Source organism: Chiloscyllium punctatum, chromosome 45, assembly GCF_047496795.1.
Source record: "Chiloscyllium punctatum isolate Juve2018m chromosome 45, sChiPun1.3, whole genome shotgun sequence".
NCBI classification, from domain to species: Eukaryota; Metazoa; Chordata; class Chondrichthyes; order Orectolobiformes; family Hemiscylliidae; genus Chiloscyllium; species Chiloscyllium punctatum.
In genome coordinates, this window is record NC_092783.1 from 41610834 (window position 1) to 41630515 (window position 19682).

The 19682-nt window shown below is 39.7% G+C and overlaps 1 protein-coding gene across 4 annotated transcripts in view; it reads right to left on the bottom strand.

Annotated features, from left to right (window-relative positions):
* Positions 1-2425: 2425 nt before the first annotated feature.
* The window catches only part of celsr2 (cadherin, EGF LAG seven-pass G-type receptor 2), a 327026-nt gene continuing 309769 nt past the window's right edge, over positions 2426-19682 (bottom strand). The window contains exons 30-35 of one of the 4 annotated variants that reach the window (XM_072563587.1): positions 19085-19215; positions 18548-18648; positions 16491-16661; positions 12229-12462; positions 5789-6035; positions 2426-3869 (exon numbers count right to left, since the gene is read on the bottom strand). In XM_072563587.1, the coding sequence (XP_072419688.1) occupies positions 3848-3869; positions 5789-6035; positions 12229-12462; positions 16491-16661; positions 18548-18648; positions 19085-19215 (906 nt within the window). In that variant the 3' untranslated portion in view covers positions 2426-3847. The other 3 variants (XM_072563585.1, XM_072563586.1, XM_072563584.1) reach the window with 3 other exon arrangements.

Genomic DNA, 19682 nt, shown 5'->3' on the forward strand with positions numbered 1-19682 from the left:
TGAATAAAATACTAGCTCACCTTTATTTTGACATCAAAATTTGTTTACTTTTTTTAAATATTTGGAATTAACCTGCAAATAGCTCTCAAAGAAAGAATTCCACTCTGATTTGTGATGGTTTTCTAGAAGGGAAAAATGTCTGGACTTTGCCATCATATATTAATTATTGTTGTAAAGTTAAAATGTACAATGAAATATTAAGTTGTAAAATTCCACTAAAAAATTCCAGGTGTTTTTACCTCCATAAAATGCCCCATATTTACATATATTCTGACTGAGTAATATATTTGCAGTGAAGCCTATATCTTTCAGGAATTTCACATTTTAAACAAGTTTGTTTTTGATAAAAGAAATTGGTAAATTTTTGTTTATTGATTTGCAAACACAACAATAAATACATCAATACCTAAGCTCATATTTTTGCCTTAAAAAAGCATTTTTCCATAACAAAAACATCTGTTCGATGCATCCATGAACTATAGGAAATTAGTTTATTCCATCTTCTGTCACAACAATTTATAATAGATGAAGTGAATATTGAACTTTGAGTATTAGTCAGACTTACCTCTGTTCATCAAATTCATGGCAAAACCTGGATTCATGGGATTACCACCAAAGTAAATACTAAACAATGACTAACATTAGAGTAAATATTGAGCAAAACATCTACAAATATAGTAAATCATTTATAAATACTTGAAATAATTTGCTTCAAACACCCTTATCAGTATTTGAAAATTAATTGAAGTACTTCTATAACTGCCAAACATCTTTGCTTTCTTTTTGAAGTCTTGGAATATACCCATCTTAATACAATTTTAAAAAAACAATATTTTGTTTTGTCTTAAATGTGAAATCTGCTAGTTTCATCTATGTAATTTTGGTTAATTCAGTCGTATTCTAGGTTAGAATGTACAACTCTGTGTAACTGATGCAATACTTAATTGTATATTGGGTAAGAAAACTTTAAAAATCTGGTAATAAAAAGCACTCGTGACAATATTTGAGTCAGGATTTCAAAACATAGCAGTAACTTAAAGTGTCAAGAGATAAGTATTTCAAAATATATCTTACTTTTTGAAGCAAAGGAGATGCTCCTCAACAAATCTGGGAAAATATAATCATTTCAAACAATTTTTATCCTGAAGCCAAACTGTTAAGAACTGAATGTTAACTATGGTATCAGGATTTATTGTAAAGTTAAAGTCAGATAAAATAGAGAAAAGTCAGTTTTCTTATCAGATGTCTTCACAAGTTGTGTATAATTGAAAAACTACCTTCCACTCATTTAGTTCTTTTGCAGTCAAAAGGATAATCAATAGTTACTGAATTTTCCTTTTACAGTATCCTAGAATCATTTAGGAATTCTGCAGCAATGTAGAAACTCCAATGACTTGCTTTCTTTTCCACTTCCCCAATCTGTATTCTCCAAGTTGTCATGTCATTGATGTAACCCTTGGTCACATTCATCAAATTACAAATCTGGGCAAATTGTGCACAATCTTTTTTTTTAAGTTAAAGTACATTGGTTGTTATATGGATTGAGTTTCAATGTAGTAATGCTTTGCAACATTATTTCAAATATTTTATTAATGCATCTTGGTCTTGTGCTTCTTGGTTTTGGGTGCAGTTTGTTTTATAGTTTCCAGTAAGGGAAATCATAGTGTCTTACAGTGCAAAAAGAGGCCCTTCGATGTTTTTTTGTCCAGGATGATCATCAAGCACCTATCTACTCTCATCCCATGTTGCAGTACTTGGCTCACTGAGTTGTGTGCTCTGGCTTTTCACACCATTTTACATAGAACCACGTTGAAGACGTTACTTGAACAAGACTTGAAATTATGCTATAACAATAATATTCAACTGCTTAACATGTTTGATCAATATCTTAGTTATTAATCTGCTTATAAAAAATATTTTAAGCCCTGCTTAGAATCGAAGACAACTAAATTTTACAAAGAATTTTAAGCATTCAGACATCCCTATTGTACAGCATAATTTTGAAAACAATAAATTTGGGCTTTTCTGATCCTGTATCTTTCTATTAAGGACTTTTTTGGGGGACTGAGGTGATGGAATGCAAAGTGTCTCCCAGTCGTAATGTTTCTGAGAACGTTGCCTTGATGCTAATTTCAGTCTTGATTAGATTCATGATTCTACTAAATTAAAAGGCAGGTGTTCTCATATCCAGTTCCTATTTATGTACATAGAGAAACTGCTGTAATGTGATGAATACTGTTAACTATGCATCTATTGGTTTCTGTTCTAAAATAATAATAAAGTACACATTGAAAAAAAATACTAAAGAGGGAAAGTATTTTCAACTTAGAAAGTGTACTAGAATATTTGCACATTCCTAAATCATGAAATAAAACATTTCGGACAAAATAATCTGCTATACCATTGTCAATTTCAGGTTACTATATCTGTTTCAACTACATTTATTTAAAAACTGCCAGTATGTACATTAAGGAACTCACTGTACAATTCACTGTTAGAAAGCATTCAGTATTCTGGTCTTTTGTGGTGACAACAATGGAAAAAAATTTTTTCAGATAAAATAGTGGAAGTCTTTACTTTCAGTCAAACATTGAATCTATACAATATTAACAGACACCATATTAACAGAAAAAAATGAGCAGCATTTTTTTAAATAAAACATCCTGCAGTTCCTACTCACCTTTCCCTTAGAACTATGTTAACCAACTTAAAACAGAAAAGCATGTACAACACACATTTTCTCTCAAGACAACTTAAAAATTATATCAAAATATCTACAAACAACTGTCTTGTAAAAAAAAGTTCAAAGTAGGCATTGGTCTGAGAACAACTCCACTACAGCTGGAGCATGAAGGCCATGTGGCTAAAGGCATTTGTTTTCACATGTGGTGAACGTAGTTACATTTAAACGGCTTGTATTTGCCCAGTCATAGCATACAACTCTCTATGAGAGCTATTCAAAGGGGACTGCCATATGTGCAACCTTTGACAATGTAGTTTCCCAAAGACAAACTCAAAATCAAAACTGGTAATTGGATTATAAATAATGATTCATCATTACCAAATAAAACAGGCCATGTATGCCATTTTTACTTTATACAATTCCCAAATAGTACCAATGGTTTTTATAGAAAATACTCAATCCATTACAATTGTATTGAATATGTGATTGAGAAAACAAAAATACCAAGTTTTCAGTGCAGCAAAACATTCTCTTCATTGTAACATGTTAAAAAAACTGTAGGTTTAAATTTAAGATAGCCATAATTACAAGTTATGTGACCTTATTGTAAGGCAATTTATATTATTCCTGTAATGCGTGTCTCTTACATCCTATAATTTGGACAGTTGAAGTCAAAAAATGCCTTTGATTGAGGTTGTCTAGGGGAGTTTTCAATACGGGGCTATAATCATGAACAGATATCATATAAACAGTAGTTACAATAAATTCCCTGAAGCTTTAAGTCTTTCATTTTTCTGCACATTGTTTGAGAACTCAAAATTCTGAAACTTTAATTGGTTTCTTTGAATTTTGGTTGCTCCATGCGCTGTCCTCACTGTTCTGAAGTATGTCTGGGTGCATTTTGATCATTGTGTAATGTAGTTTCCAGGCACCCACTTTGTTCAGAACAGCATTTCAGCAAGATTTGGCACTGACAATAAGTGATCACTTCTTCCAGACACCCTCTCCTGATGACAGCAGTTCCTTTCCTTTCCATATTAGACAGTCTGCTTATGTGCGAGCATTGCGCTTTGGGACAAGGCACAAGTCACCAGCGCTACAGGAAGTAAGCAAAGTGACATCGCCGCAGCTTTTTAGCAATCCTCTTCATCCTATGCTGACAAGTCATATCGAGGTCTCATCACTGCTACTGGGTGTGAAAAGAACAAAAGAAAAAAAAATGCATGATCATGATTGTATGCTGAAAATAGTGTAATGGAAATCAACTGTGCATTTCATAATTGGTGGTATATGGCTGACAGTGAGATATTGTTTGAAATTAACCAAATGTTTCAATGGAGGAAATTAAAAAATAGAAATCTGTAAGTTTGATGAGGAGAGAAAAGAGATAAAAATTAGTTTAGAAGTCAAATACACTGAGGCATAGATATTAATTTGAATTTATATCACTGAACATATTTTAAGAATTTTTTGCCAGATCCCAGGCTGAAAATAACACTTTTAAAAGATATTGACCAAAAGGTACAGAAAGCTCTGAGAAAAATCTATGCTGATCACTAAACAATTTCTTTCACAAAATTTGTCCTGCTCTTTAAAAGATAAATCAAGTAATTCCCAAAATATTTATAGTATCATAGAAGGTTACAGCACAGAAACATACCATTTGGCCTTTTGTGTTCATGCCAACTCTCTGGAAGAGCAACTCATCAAGTCCCACTCCCCCAGCCTTCCCTCATATCCCTGCAAGTTCTTTTATTTAAGTTAATTATCCAATAAAACATGCCTCCATCACACTCTCAGGGACAGTACAGAAGCATAGAATCCCTGCACTGAGGAAGCAGGCTATTCAGCTCATCGAGTCCACACGAACAATGCCCCCCCCCGCCTCCCAATCCAGAGAGCATCCCACCCAGACTCACCTTGTAACCCTACATTTCCCACGACTAATCTACCTAGTCTACACATCCCTAGACACTATGGACAATTTAGAATGGCCAATCCACCTAATCACACATCTTTGGAACATGGCATGAAACTGGAGGAAACGCACACAGAGACAGGGAGAATGTGCAAACTCCACACAGCCAGTTACCCGAAGGTAGAACTGGTGCTGTGAGGCAGCAGCGCTAGTTATTGTGCTGCCCTGTATTTCAGATTCCTACCATGAGTTGTGTGAAAAGGATTTTTTTGCTCATGTCATCATTACCTTTTCAATCATCGTAAACCAGTTTTGGTTCTTGACCAACCCAAACAGTTTCTCCCTATTTACTCTATCCAAACACCTCAATATTTTGATAAGCTCTATCAAATTGTTTTAATTATCAAATTGCTGCTAATTTAATTTCTTCGCCAAGGAAAACAGTTTAACATCCTGGTTTAAAGTTGAAAAAGTACCCTGTAGGTTACTTTTCTGTCCTCAGTAATCTGAGCTTCTCTGTCGTGCTGCATGTGCATATAAAGTAACTGTAATAGAACATCATAACGTGCCAAATATTATGACACCTATATCATCATTTCATATTAGAGGGCATCAAGTGTAAGGTGTCACTGAAGAACCTTAACTACTAAAGTAAGGTAGTTATCTCTTTGCAACCTTAACACAGTTGACCTGTACCATTACCATATATTATTATCAATAACATACAGAAAGGTGATGAAAAATAGTGAATTCTAGAAGATCAATCTGGTGAGAAACACAAAGAAGACAATTTCCAAAACTTGTTCCTGAAACTACACCATTGAATAATGTTGATATATACTTAATGTACTGGACATAAATTCTTGACTTTGATATTATTTTAAATATATGTTTTCCAAAACAATAATTTCTCGAGTCAGTGTGAATTTTCAATGTATATTGCTGACGTCATTATCTTTGGTTCTTAATTTTTTCATACCATTGTGTTCCTTTTGCCAGAAATATTAATGACACATTTGCATGGAAACAACTGGATGCCAGCACTAGTATAAACCATACAATTCAGCTCCTTCACATTGCATTGAGCTTTGGCAAAATATAATGTTTTTTTCTTTACTTCAGCAGTTTTGTCAATGTGCTGTATTTTTGTTATGTAACACTAAGTGACAAAGGGAAGGGATACTTACTCAGACCCTGATGAATCTTCATCCACTGTGCCTGTTTTAATGCTCATAGGTATGGGCATCACTCCATTCATTTCTCCTGTTGTTTGTCTCAGTTTTGTTACACCTCCTGATCGACTTCCTTCACTGGACCCCACTGAAGATGCTTGTGAGCAGACAGTTGCAGGTTTATGGTTGGAAAGTTCATTATGAATTCGATTGATGCTGTTTTTCTCTGAGAATAATGGTAATGCTTTATTTTTCAAAATTCCTATAAATTGCAAAAAGTAGATGAATACAGTTAACAAAATAATTTACATTAAAGTTACTTTTCATTTACGAGTATAAACGTAGTATGACAAAATTAACTAAAATATGACACATTTATGATGAAACAAAATGGTAGGGGATTATCAGATTATCCCTCATTATAGCCAAAACAGATACAAGCATTGTGAAACATCATAGCTAAAATGTAAGTTTGTTGTCAGAATTAACTGCCAGTTTGGATCTAGTTTGCCCATTGTACTGAAAAAGACAATGACAATGTAACAGGAACAAATCAAACACAAACAACAATATAAATATTCTTAAAGATTAACAGAAAATTGTTTTGAGGGAAAATAAATATTATGTTTATTTTGTTACATTTTCAGTCTCTGTGTTGGAAATTGAAGGACTTTCAAAAATCAGAAGATTAAATTTAGAATGTATATGCAGTAACATTACATAGTATGGGGGTGTTATTTCAAATGTGCTGCATTAGCCTTTAAAATGACAAATGCAGCTGGATTTTTCACAGGGCAAACTGTTACTTTCCACTTTTCCCTTCTTGAAGAGCAACTTCACTGGATTGGTGGAGGAGTGTAGAGAAATTAGATAAGCATTCAGATGAGGCAGTTTACTTTTTAACAGCTGGTTATTAAATGGGAAAGATAAGACCAAGAGCAAAAGGGACTGTCTCATAAATGAATGGCTCAGATTTTGTGTTGAGAGTAACGATGAGGCTAACAGTGCATGTCATTATTATGGAGTAATTGAGTCAGCACTTGGAGTAGACATATCCAGTTAAATACAGAAATTTGGAATTGAAGGTCCAAATTACACTGCTCCTCCACAAGTCACATAAGAACAATACCTTCCGAAAATAAAAGCAAATTACTGCGGATGCTGGAATCTGAAACCAAAAGAGAAAATGTTGGAAAATCTCAGCAGGTCTGGCAGCATCTGTAAGGAGAGAAAAGAGCTGATGTTTCGAGTCTAACATAATGAACTTTCCAACCATAAACTTGCTACTGTCAGGGTCAGTTAGACTCGAAACATCAGCTCTTTTCTCTCCTCACAGGTGCTGCCAGACCTGCTGAGATTTTCCAGCATTTTCTCTTTTGGTTTCAGATTCCAGCATCCGCAGTAATTTGCTTTTATCCAGTGTTTAACCCACTGCCACCTCTCTTCCAGGAATGCCGACCCTGAAGAAGTACTGCTCTTCTCTCAAAGGGTGAGTGCGAGCAGCAGCTGAGTTTAAACGAACCTGGAAGGCTACAGCTAAGGTAAGACAGTTTGTTTTAAAATTACTTACCGGTAGCGGGCAACGGTGTTTTTTTGTCTCTTCACAGAAAGAGTGGGAGCAGCAGGGGGAAGTGACGACGACCAGAGGGGCAGCCGGGACCCGGAAGCTGGTGTAGCGCAAGCTTACCTGGGTAGGTTTTTTTCCCCTATAAAAGCGCGCAGGAGAGGAACCCGAGGCACTACAGAGGTAGTGTCTCCCACCCGCCCTCTTCCTCTAACCTAATAATAAGACCCATTGTAGTAAGTAGGTAAGTGCTGCATTTTGCTTGTTCTATTCTTTAGACCTAGTTTTTTTTAAAAAGGTTACTTTTAGAGGGATGGTAGTGAAGGCAGTGCAATGTTCCTCTTGCAACATGTTTGAGGTGAGGGGTGCCATGGTCGTCCCTACTGATTACACTTGCAGGAAGTGCACCCATCTCCAGCTCCTCCAAGACCGTGTTAGGGAACTGGAGCTGGAGTTGGATGAACTTAGGATCATTCGGGAGGCAGAGGGGGTCATAGATCGGAGCTTTAGGGAAGTAGTAACTCCAAAGATTGCAGACAGATGGGTGACAGTGAGGGGGACTGGGAGGAAGCAGCCAGTGCAGGGACCCCCTGCGGCCATTCCCCTCAAGAACAAGTATACCGTTTTGGATACTTGTGGGGGGGGATGACTTACCAGGGGTAAGCAATGGGGTTCACGCCTCTGGCACGGAGCCTGTCCCCGTTGCTCAGAAGGGAAGGGTGGAGAAGAGCAGAGCAATAGTTATTGGGGACTCGATAGTTCGGGGCACAGATAGGCGGTTTTGTGGGGGCGAGAGAGACTCACGTTTGGTATGTTTCCTCCCAGGTGCAAGGGTACGTGACGTCTCTGATCGTATTTTCCGGGTCCTTAAGGGGGAAGGGGAGCAGCCCAAAGTCATGGTCCACATTGGCACCAACGACATAGGTAGGAGGAGGGCTGAGGATGTTAGGCAGGCTTTCAGGGAGCTAGGTTGGAAGCTCAGAGTTAGAACAAACAGAGTTGTTGTCTCTGGTTTGTTACCCATGCCATGTGATAGACAGTCGAGGAATAGGGAGACAGAACAGTTAAATGCATGGCCACAGGGATGGTGCAGGAGGGAGGGATTCTGGTATCTGGATAACTGGGGTTCTTTCTGGGGAAGGTGGGACTTCTATAAACAGGATGGTCTACACCTGAACCTGAGGGGCACCAGTATCCTTGGGGAGAGGTTTGCTAGTGCTCTTTGGGGGGGGGGGGGGGGTTTAAACAAACTCTGCAGGGGCATGGGAACCTAGACAGTAGCTTTAGGGTGCAGGACCTGGAGTGTAGGGAGGTTAGGAACATGGCATTAATCTCAAAGGAGGGTGCCTGTAAACAGGAAGGTGGCTTGAAGTGTGTATACTTCAATGCAAGAAGCATACGAAATAAGGTAGGTGAACTTGCAGCAGGTTGGTACCTGGGATTTCAATGTTGTGGCTATTACGGAGACATGGGTAGAACAGGGACAGGATTGGCTGTTGCAGGTTCCACGGTTTAAATGTTTTAGTAGGGTCAGAGGTTGGGGTAAAAGAGGGGGAGATGTGGCATTGCTTGTCAAAGATAGTATTAAAGCGGTGGAAAGGACGATGGATGAAGACTCGCCATCTGAGGTAGTTTGGGCTGAGGTTAGAAATAGGAAAGGTGAGGTCACCCTGTTAGGAGTTTTCTACAGGCCTCCTAATAGTCTGAGAGACGTAGAAGAGAGGATTGTGAGGATGATTCAGGAGAAGAGTGAAAGTAATAGGGTGGTTGTTATGGGGGACTTTAACTTTCCTGATATTGACTGGGAAAGCTATAGCTCGAGTATGTTAGATGGGTCGGTGTTTGTCCAATGTGTGCAGGAGGGTTTCCTGACACAATATGTAGACAGGCCAACAAGAGGTGAGGCCATACTGGATTTGGTTCTGGGTAACGAACCAGGCCAGGTGTTAGAATTGGAGGTAGGTGAGCACTTTGGGGACAGTGACCACAATTTGGTGACTTTTACTCTAGTGATGGAGAGGGATAAGTGTGCACTGCAGGGCAAGAGTTATAGCTGGGGGCAGGGAAATTATGATGTGGTGAGGCATGACTTAGGATGCGTGGCTTGGAAAAGTAGGCTTCAAGGTAAGGGCGCAATTGATATGTGGAGCTTGTTCAAGGAGCAACTATCAAGTGTCCTTGATAAGTATGTACCAGTCAGGCAGGGAGGAAAGGGTCGTGTGAGGGAGCTGTGGTTTAATAAGGAATTGGAATCCCTTGTTAAAGGGAAGAGGGTGGCCTATGTAAAGATGAAGCGTGAAGGTTCAATTGGGGCGATTGAGAGTTATAAGGTAGCCAGGAAGGATCTGAAGAGAGAGCTAAGAACAGCAAGGAGGGGACATGAAAAGTCCTTAGTTGGTAGGATTAGGGAAAACCCAAAGGCTTTCTATAGGTATGTCAGGAATAAAAGAATGACTAGGGTAGGAACAGGTCCAGTCAAGGATAGTAGTGGGAAATTGCGTGTAGAGGCTGAAGAGATTGGGGAGACACTGAATGAATACTTTTTGTCAGTATTCACTCAGGAACAAGACATTGTTGCCGATGTGAATACTGAGTCACAATTAATTAGAATGGACGGCTTTGAGGTATGTAGGAAAGAGGTGTTGAAAATTCTGGAAAGGGTGAAAATAGCTAAGTCCCCTGGGCCTGATGGCATTTATCCTAGGATTCTCTGGGAAGCAAGGGAGGAGATTGCAGAGCCATTGGCCTTGATTTTTATGTCCTCGTGGTCTACAGGAATAGTGCCAGAAGACTGGAGGATAGCAAATGTGGTTCCCTTGTTCAATAACTGGAGTAGGGATAACCCTAGTAACTATAGACCGGTGAGCCTCACTTCTGCTGTGGGCAAAGTCTTAGAGAGAATTGTAAGGGATAGGATTTATGAACATCTGGATAGGAATAATGTGATCAAGGATAGTCAGCATGGTTTTGTGAAGGGCAGATTGTGCCTCACAAACCTTATTGAATTCTTTGAGAAGGTGACTAAGGAGGTGGACGAGGGTAAAGCGGTAGATGTGGTGTATATGGATTTTAGTAAGGCGTTTGATAAGGTTCCCCATGGTAGGCTACTGCAAAAAATACGGAGGTATGGCATTGAGGGTGAGTTGGAGGTTTGGATTAGGAATTGGCTGGCTGGAAGAAGACAGAGGGTAGTAGTTGATGGTAAAGGTTCATCTTGGAGTGCAGTTACTAGCAGTGTTCCGCAAGGATCTGTTTTGGGACCATTGCTGTTTGTCATTTTTATAAATGACCTGGAGGAGGGGTTAGAAGGTTGGGTGAGCAAGTTTGCAGATGATACGAAAGTCGGTGGAGTTGTTGACAGTGAGGAAGGATGTGTCAGGTTACAGCGGGATATAGATAAGCTGCAGAGCTGGGCAGAAAGGTGGCAAATGGAGTTCAATGTGGGTAAGTGTGAGTGATTCACTTTGGTATGAGTAACAAAAAGATGGGGTACTGGGCTAATGGTCAGATACTTGGCAGTGTGGATGAGCAGAGGGATCTTGGTGTCCATGTACACAGTTCTCTGAAAGTTGCCACCCAGGTAAATAGTGCGGTGAAGAAGGTATATGGCGTACTGGCTTTTATTGGTAGAGGAATGGAGTTCCGGAGTCCTGAGGTCATGTTGCTGTTGTATAAGACTCTGGTGCGGCCGCATCTGGAGTATTGTGTGCAGTTTTGGTCGCCATCCTATAGGGAGGATGTGGAGGCACTGGAATGGGTGCAGAGGAGGTTTACCAGGATGTTGCCTGGTCTGGTTGGCAGATTGTATGAGGAAAGGCTGAGGCACTTGGGGCTGTTTTCATTGGAGAAAAGAAGGTTTAGGGGTGACTTGACAGAGGTGTACAAGATGATTAGGGGTTTAGATAGGGTTGACCATGAGAACCTTTTGCCACGTATGGAGTCAGCTATTACGAGGGGGCATAGCTTTAAATTATGGGGTGGTAGGTATAGGACAGATGTTAGGGGTAGATTCTTTACTCAGCGGGTCGTGAGTTCATGGAATGCCCTGCCAGTAGCAGTGGTGGACTCTCCCTCTTTATGGGCATTTAAACGGGCATTGGATTGGCATATGGAGGATAGTGGGCTCGTGTAGGTTAGGTGAGCTTGGATCGGCGCAACATCGAGGGCCATAGGGCCTGTACTGCGCTGTATTTTTCTATGTTCTATGGGTCAGTTAGACTCTAAACGTCAGCTCTTTTCTCTCCTTACAGATGATGCCAGACCTGCTGAGATTTTCCAACAATACCTTGCTCATGAGTTGAGGTATTGAAATCTATGTAAGGGCATGAGTTGCACAAGGCCTCGTGTTCAAAAGGCTGTATAGTTCCCAAGCAGAAATGAGGTGCTGTTCTTCCAGCTTGTGCTGAGCTTTGTGGAGCACTGCATCAAGCCTGAGACAGAGATGTTGGCCAAGGAACAAGTTCTTTCTGGACTCAATATCAAGTTCAACAATTTTAAGGCTGAAGGCAGCTTCATCCACGTCCTTACGTTGAGCTGCACAAACTAGGCCCTGTTATCACATGGTCTGCTATGACACACAACCCATCGCTAGCAACTAATCGTCCCCATTAGCAGCCATTCATTCTCCTGTGCTGACCGTTACTCACTCTTTTCTTTGTCCAGCTTCTCTCTCTCTTTGGGCTTTATCTCCATCTATTATTTATTCCTCCCCTCCCCCCACCCCCCAACCTCTGATTAAAAAATAACTTTGTCATAGCTACCATCAGTTCTGAAGAAGGATCACTGGAGCTGAAACACTAACTCTGATTTCTCTCCACAGTTGGTGAGATTTTCCAGCAATTTCTGTTTTTGTTTCTGCTATTGAGCATCAGTAGTTCTTTCGTTTCTTTACCTTTCTGAGGTTGTGCGGTAGGGTTAGGCAATGATAATGCATTTTCTTTGTACAAGCTGTCTCCATTTTCCTTTGGCTTCTCATCCAAATAGTTAAGCTTTTCTCGGTGAAGCTCAATGTTTGCCACAGTTTCGACTTTCAAATTCTCTGACCCGCCATGACCTTCACTTTCACTTGCTGTTGTCATAAATTCTCCTGGCCAATAAGGTTTCACATGAGCAGAAATGTTGTCCACTGGAAAATCAATTGAAATTTGTTTTAAAGGCAAGCAAATGAAAAAGATTGCTTTCTGTTTTATGCAGATTTGGACATCAACTTAAATACACTCTTTAAATATGATAGTTGGAGAAAGGTTTTCATTTTTGAATATTTCCAAATGGACATTTCCAACTGGTTAAACTCATTAAATTGCTGCCATGGTGGTGAAGACAGAAACTAACCAAAGAAGAAATACTTACAGAACACAATGTTGTAGTACCTCACTCCCAGAACCAGCTATCTCTGTGTGTGCATGCGCAGATTACAATGTCGTGCTATGCTGTTCCCTGAAACAGTGATCTCTATGTGTGCAAACGCAGAACACAACCAGCCATTGTCTTTCACGGGTATTTGTTGTACAAGTCATCCAGATTGGTCCCAATCTTGCTATCTTGCCTATATGGTCCCTTTTGTTTGCCATTACAGAACGAGTATTTTGCATCAGTGTTTACTGTGGAAAAGGATATGGAAGATATAGAATGTAGGGAAATAGATGGTGACATCTTGAAAAAAGTCCACATAGCATAGGAGGAAGTGCTGGATGTCTTGAAATGTATAAAGGTGGATAAATCATCAGGACCTGATCTGGTGTACCCTAGAACTCTGTGGGAAGCTGGGGAAGTGACTGCTGGGCCTCTTGCTGAGATATTTGTATCATCGATAATCACAGGTGAGATGCCAGAAGACTGGAGGTTGGCTAATGTGGTGCCACTGTTTAAGAAGTGTGGTAAGGACAAGCCAGGGAACTATAGACCAGTGAGCCTGACGTCAGTGGTAGGTAAGTTGTTGGAGGGAATCCTGAGGGACAGGATGTACATGTACTTGGAAAGGCAAGGACTGATTCGGGATAGTCAGCATGGCTTTGTGTGTGGGAAATCATATCTCACAAACTTGACTGAGTTTTTTGAAGTAACAAAGAGGATTGATGAGGGCAGAGTGGTACATGTGATCTGTATGGACTTCGACAAGGTTCCCCATGGGAGACTGATTAGCAAAGTTAGATCTCACGGAATACAGGGAGAACTAGCCATTTGGATACAGAACTGGCTCAAAGGTAGTAGACAGAGGGTGGTGGTGGAGGGTTGTTTTTTAGACTGGAGGCCTGTGACCAGTGGAGTGCCACAAGGATTGGTGCTGGGTCCTCTACTTTTTGTCATTTACATAAATGATTTGGTTGCGAGCATAAGAGGTACAGTTAGTAAGTTTGCAGATGACACCAAAATTGGAGGTGTAGTGGACAGCGAAGAGGGTTACCTCAGATTTCAACAGGATCTTGACCAGATGGGCTAATGGGCTGAGAAGTGGCAGATGGAATTTAATTCAGATAAATGTGAGGTGCTGCATTTTGGGAAAGCAAATCTTAACAGCACTTATACACTTAATGGTAAGGTCCTAGGGAGTGTTGCTGAACAAAGAGACCTTGGAGTGCAGGTTCATCACTGCTTGAAAATGGAGTCGCAAGTAGATAGGATAGTGAAGGCTTCATTTGGTATGCTTTCCTTTACTGGTCAGAGTATTGAGTACAGGGGTTGGGAGGTCATGTTGTGGCTGTACAGGATGTTGGTTAGGCCACTGTTGGAATATTGCGTGCAATTCTGGTCTCCTTCCTATCGGAAAGATTTGTGAAACTTGAAATGGTTCAGAAAAGATTTACAAGGATGTTGCGAGGGTTGGAGGATTGAGCAATAGGGAGAGGCTGAATAGGCTGGGGCTGTTTTCCCTGGAGCGTTGGAGGCTGAGGGGTGACCTTATAGAGGTCTACAAAATAATGAGGGGCATGGAAAGGGTAAATAGACAAAGTCTTTTCTATGGGTTGGGGGAGTCCAGAACTAATGGGCATAGGTTTAGGGTGAGAGGGGAAAGATATAAAAGAGACCTAAGGGGCGCTGTTTCACACAGAGGGTGGTACATGTATGGAATGAGCTGCCAGAGGAAGTGGTGGAGGCTGGTACAATTGCAACATTTAATAGGCATTTGGATGGGTATATGAATAGGAAGGGTTTGGAGGGATATGGGCCGCGTGCTGGCAGGTGGGTCTAGATTGGGTTGGGATAACTTGTCGGCATGGACGGGTTGGGCTGAAGGGTCTGTTTCCATGCTGTACATCTCTATGACTCTACAGTTCCCTCCGCCTTCATCCCAACCTATACCTACTTCAATCCAAACAGTCCATCACTGAGACCGAGCAATTATTTATGGTCGCCTTCCCCCGCCTATGGGATTGCTAAGGCTGCTAGGGAACTGATCAATATGGCCTCAACCTTGAAAAGGCTGGCTAATGAGACTGCCAATGGCTTTGTAGCTGTTAGCATGGCCATCTCTGAGGTGTCGCCTGAGGTCATTTCCACCCGTACTGTTGCGTTGCAAAACCGTTTGGCCCTTGACTATTTGCTAGTGGCACCTGTGCTGTTATCGGCCCTGAGTGCTGCATATACACTCCAGACTCCTCGGACAATATAACTAACCTAGCGGATCACGTCCGCTTGGAGGCTGATCGATCCAGCAGGAAGGGAAACAGTTTTGTGATTATAATCCCCCAGGATGGCTACAAGGTGGATCTTGGGGCTCGTACCTTTTGCATGCCTTCATCATGTTCTTTGTTATTGTCATTGCTTGCTGCATTGTTATGGCTATCCTTAACTCATGTTGTAAAGTTTTGACAGCGAGAATTGTGCCGGTGCTGGCTTCCACTTGGCATCGCCTGGGAGTTACTGCCTTTCTGGCCCCACTGATGATTACTGGGTATAGGTGGTCTGTTTGTCATGCTCCTGCATGTCTCTTACCACAAGGTGGGGTACTGAAGACAGAAACTAACTAAAGAAGAAATACTTACAGAATACAACGTCGTGGTATGCCATTCCCAGAACCAGTGATCTCTGTATGCGCATGTGCAGAACACAATATCATGGTATGCTGCTCCCGGAATCTGTGATCTTTGTGTGCACATGTGCACAATACAACGTCATGGTATGCCATTCCTGGCACCAGTAAACTGTGCGCGCATGCGCAGAACACAAGAAACCATCTTTTGCGAGCTTTTGTTGTACACGTCATCCAGACTATAAAAACCGCTCTACCTGTTATTCGAGTAGAGACGGCATGGTCAAGGCCCGCTGTTAGGGTCAGAATCACGCTGCCCCTCCCAAAAGCTTTCGATTTAATACATTTGATTTAATAAATTTGATTGACTTGCTTCTAAATTTGAGTTTTAATAATTTTACTACAACATTGGAATAGTTAAGCTTTGCACCTTAATGGGTATTTCTGTTTTTTAATAAATAAACATGAAATCAAGATTGATAGCAGCAGTGTAAACCCAAGTAACATTGATCAGCTTATTTCAACAGAAGTAGTCCATTAATAAACAGGTGCACTGTTGTTACAAGTACCGTAACTGAGACCACAATCTCTTCCTGCAAAGACCCACAAATAATTAACACTGCCACATCACCTTTCAAATGGTACAAAACTCTCATCAATAAATTTAAAGCATATGTTACTAAAAATATAACAAGAAATGTTTAATTAATGCGTCTAACCACTTTCAGAGAAGAAACTGCACAAGCTTTGAGATAAGACTACAGTATAAATCTTCCATGGAGCAACAATCTACAATGGAATGTTACTGGCTTCTACTTTTTTCTGCTAAGATCAAGCTCCACATTTTTGATTGGAATATCCTATCCTGGCCTCTATGGAAATACAGAGTGTATCTGAAATTGGAGAGCTTTCTCAGAATGCTCTAACATTGGAATAAAATAATGGGGTGGATTACGTAAGTGGGAAAAGGAGTAGGGTGCATGATGTAAGGTTGTAGTTGGATGAGGTACATATTTTAATAACTTAATTGCTGTGAAGTTAACTACATCTAGTTATAAATAAAAGAAGAAAATGCAGAGAAGACTTCACTCAGAGTCATGAGAGCTTATCAGATACTGGGTTTAGTGCTGGTGCCATGTACCCTCATGAATTGATTGAGGAGGTCTGAGCAGCTTTATAGTTACCTTTTGGAGTACTGTGATGATGATGTTTTTCATTATTTGGGGATATAATTTTTTCCCAACCTGGGTCTCCTTGATAATCATCATCTTCACTATCTGAAGAATGTGTGGAGGCATAAGATCCACTTTGGTCATCTTCCAGTGACAGATCACTGTCAGAGTCTGAATCGTGTTCTGTAAAGAAACAATAAACACTATATTTTCAGTTGTTCAGCAAATAAAAGAAAAAAAAATTTCTAACCCATATCCCTCATCTCCATCTCACACTCCCTATGTCCTCATTCTCAAACTTTTCCATGTCATGATCACCCCTCTATGACCCATCACACCTTTCCATGTCAACTTAGGCCTCCCATGTATGTTCATGGCTCTTTTTAGCCCTATGTCTCCATTGTGCAAACTCACAACAATCTATGCCCCAAGTTGTGAAATCAGTCATGCCAGACAAATCTTATAATGTTAGCAATCAGGCTAATGTCAATAGAGTGAAATAGCAAGCACTGACTTTTAAACAGCAGACTGTTCACATTTTAAAACCTATAGATTTAAAGGTCCTGACATTTCCCATGACTTTATCCACTGTTTGCACACATAATGTCTGTTTTTATAAATCCCAAAAGACACTTAACCTCTCCCAGTGGTGTCACTGGATCTATCCGAATAAGTGCTTTAAATCTCTCAAGAATTCCAATAAGTTTAGTTGGATCTTCTCCTGAAAGGTGTACAGCCCACATCCCACTAATAAAAATGGGATTTTTTTTATGGCAGCTGTATATACCATTGTTTACTATAGGTATGCCCAATGATGAAGGCAGATGCCAGATTTGGGACAAGACATTTGTAATCAGTTTCTGGCATCATGTTGGCTAAGCCAGAGACTCTCTCTCCCAGTGAAAATTCAAGCTCATGACAAATGGGAGGACTGTGCTACTGAATCCCAGCAATCTCTTACATGTTATGAATAAAAATCTCTGTGGCTGAATCAATCCCTGCTATTGATTTTTGGCAACTTGAGAGTAGAAATTATCTGTAAAATATGTACTGTTCTGAAATTCTATTCACTGATATAATGACTGAAGAATATTTTGTTATACTCCACCAATTCCCATGCATCACCTCACTGATTTCTGATATATCAGCTATACATCACAAAATGTCACCTCACAAGTAATAACTAACCAGCTACAGAACAAATGGTTAACTAAAATACTTGCACACTAAATGGGCATCTCTCCATTAATTACCACAAAGTTTATGGGAGAATTTAGTTGAATATATTTATTCGATAGTAGTCTTAAGTGCAACAATATAAACCTTTCAAACAGAAATATGTTCTACCACCGTTAAGTAGCAGGAAAGCAACAGAAAATTGTTTTCTTATTTCAAAACATCATAAAAATATTTCTTCCATATGATCAAACACTTGCATTGTTTTAGCTATTTTCATGAAGACAATTCCAAATGGACGAATTCCACCTGGATTACATATGCACTAAATCCTCTCATCAGCTATTATTCAGGATATGGAAATTTGCTGGTACATCCCTTTCACTGTACTAATAGTTAAATGTAAGCCAGGGAATCCATCAAAGTCATTTCCTTATTATTGAAGAGCACATAAGCATTTCTTTCCTTTATTCATCATCCAGAGGCAGGAAAGATGCAAATCTCTGATATACTCTCAAATAAGATTTGCAAAGCAAATTAATCAGAATTTTCAGCACAATTAGCACAGAGGTAACATAGGATAATTCTTGAGAGTTTAACAGTTCATGTAACTTGAATGAACTATAATCTATTCCTTCCTCCCACATTATTAGATTATTTTGTTAAATGCTTTCATTTTTAATGATAAAAAGGACCTACTTTACAGCAATTCAAAGATTAAATAACAGATTCATAAAGAATGGCCTTGTTATTTAAATTGGGTTTTAAATGGATTAATGCTTTCATTCCACTTTAATTACATTTGGCTGAGAAACAGGTACTAAATGCGGGCTTGCACGTCTTCTGAAAGGTGTGTGTGAAGCCTGCACATTAGCACCAATATGTCTTCTTACCATCTGGGTTTGTCTTAATCTCATGGAATAAGGAAGTGGCATGGTCAGTGAGAGCAACATGGGCTTGACTTGAGGTACTATTATTCAAAGCAGCTTCTTCCCTGAAAAAATAAAATAGTAATTTGTCATGAACAGGCAGCCATTTATGTTAATACAAGCACTTAGGGTTACCAATTTGAATGTGAAATATAGGCAAGGATCTAGCCACTCTTCCTTACAAGATCAGCATGTTATTATAACACTTGCGCCTTTTTCCCCTCCAAGGAAAAAACCTTCAACTTCTCCGTCCCTCATCTCTCCAATGATTCTCTTGAATCATTTCTGCATGCTCTTTAGTTCCTTCATGTCTGCCAAAAACACAGTGCCCAGATCTGGATTCTGAAGCTGAACGAGTGGTTTATATAAGGTCAATATAACTTCCTTGCTCTTATCCATGTATCTGTTAATAAAGTCTGGGATAGTGCATGCCTTATTAACCACTTTCTTAACTTATTCTGCCACTAGAACGTCTTATGCACAAAAACACTGTCATATTACCTGAGGACGAATGCAATGTAGCTGTTATGGCTTTTCCCTGACCTTGAAGTACTGCTTACTGATGCAGCTGAATCACCAAAGGCTGAGTGACATGTACGACCATCAATATACGTGTTGTTACACAATGACTGCTTGAAACAAAAGGCATGAGGAAATAAAGATTATTTTGTTTCATTTCAAACCAACTATTTCATGCAAATGTTCAAACATTGAGAAGTGCATCTCATTTCTAGAAAAATGTACTACTCAGAAGAAGAGAAATCTTTGTTCTGTTAGAAGAAAATAACATTTAGATCAACTCATCTAATCCAGCAAATACAGATGTTGTCCATCCCAGGCGTTTATACATATATGGTTAACAACACATTTCTATTCACTGGTACACACCAGTGAATATACCTTCACCTTGAATCATGTTTTTACAAAGTTTAATCATACAATATAATTGTCTGTTAGCCTCTAAGAGATTGAGATTTTCAGAAAAGTACAGAATGTCACGATATCTTTTCAATTTCTTTGATGTTAAATGGCAATAGTAGCAGAAAAAAATCATGACTTTAATTTCAATAGAATTCACGATATGAAAAAATGTATTAAG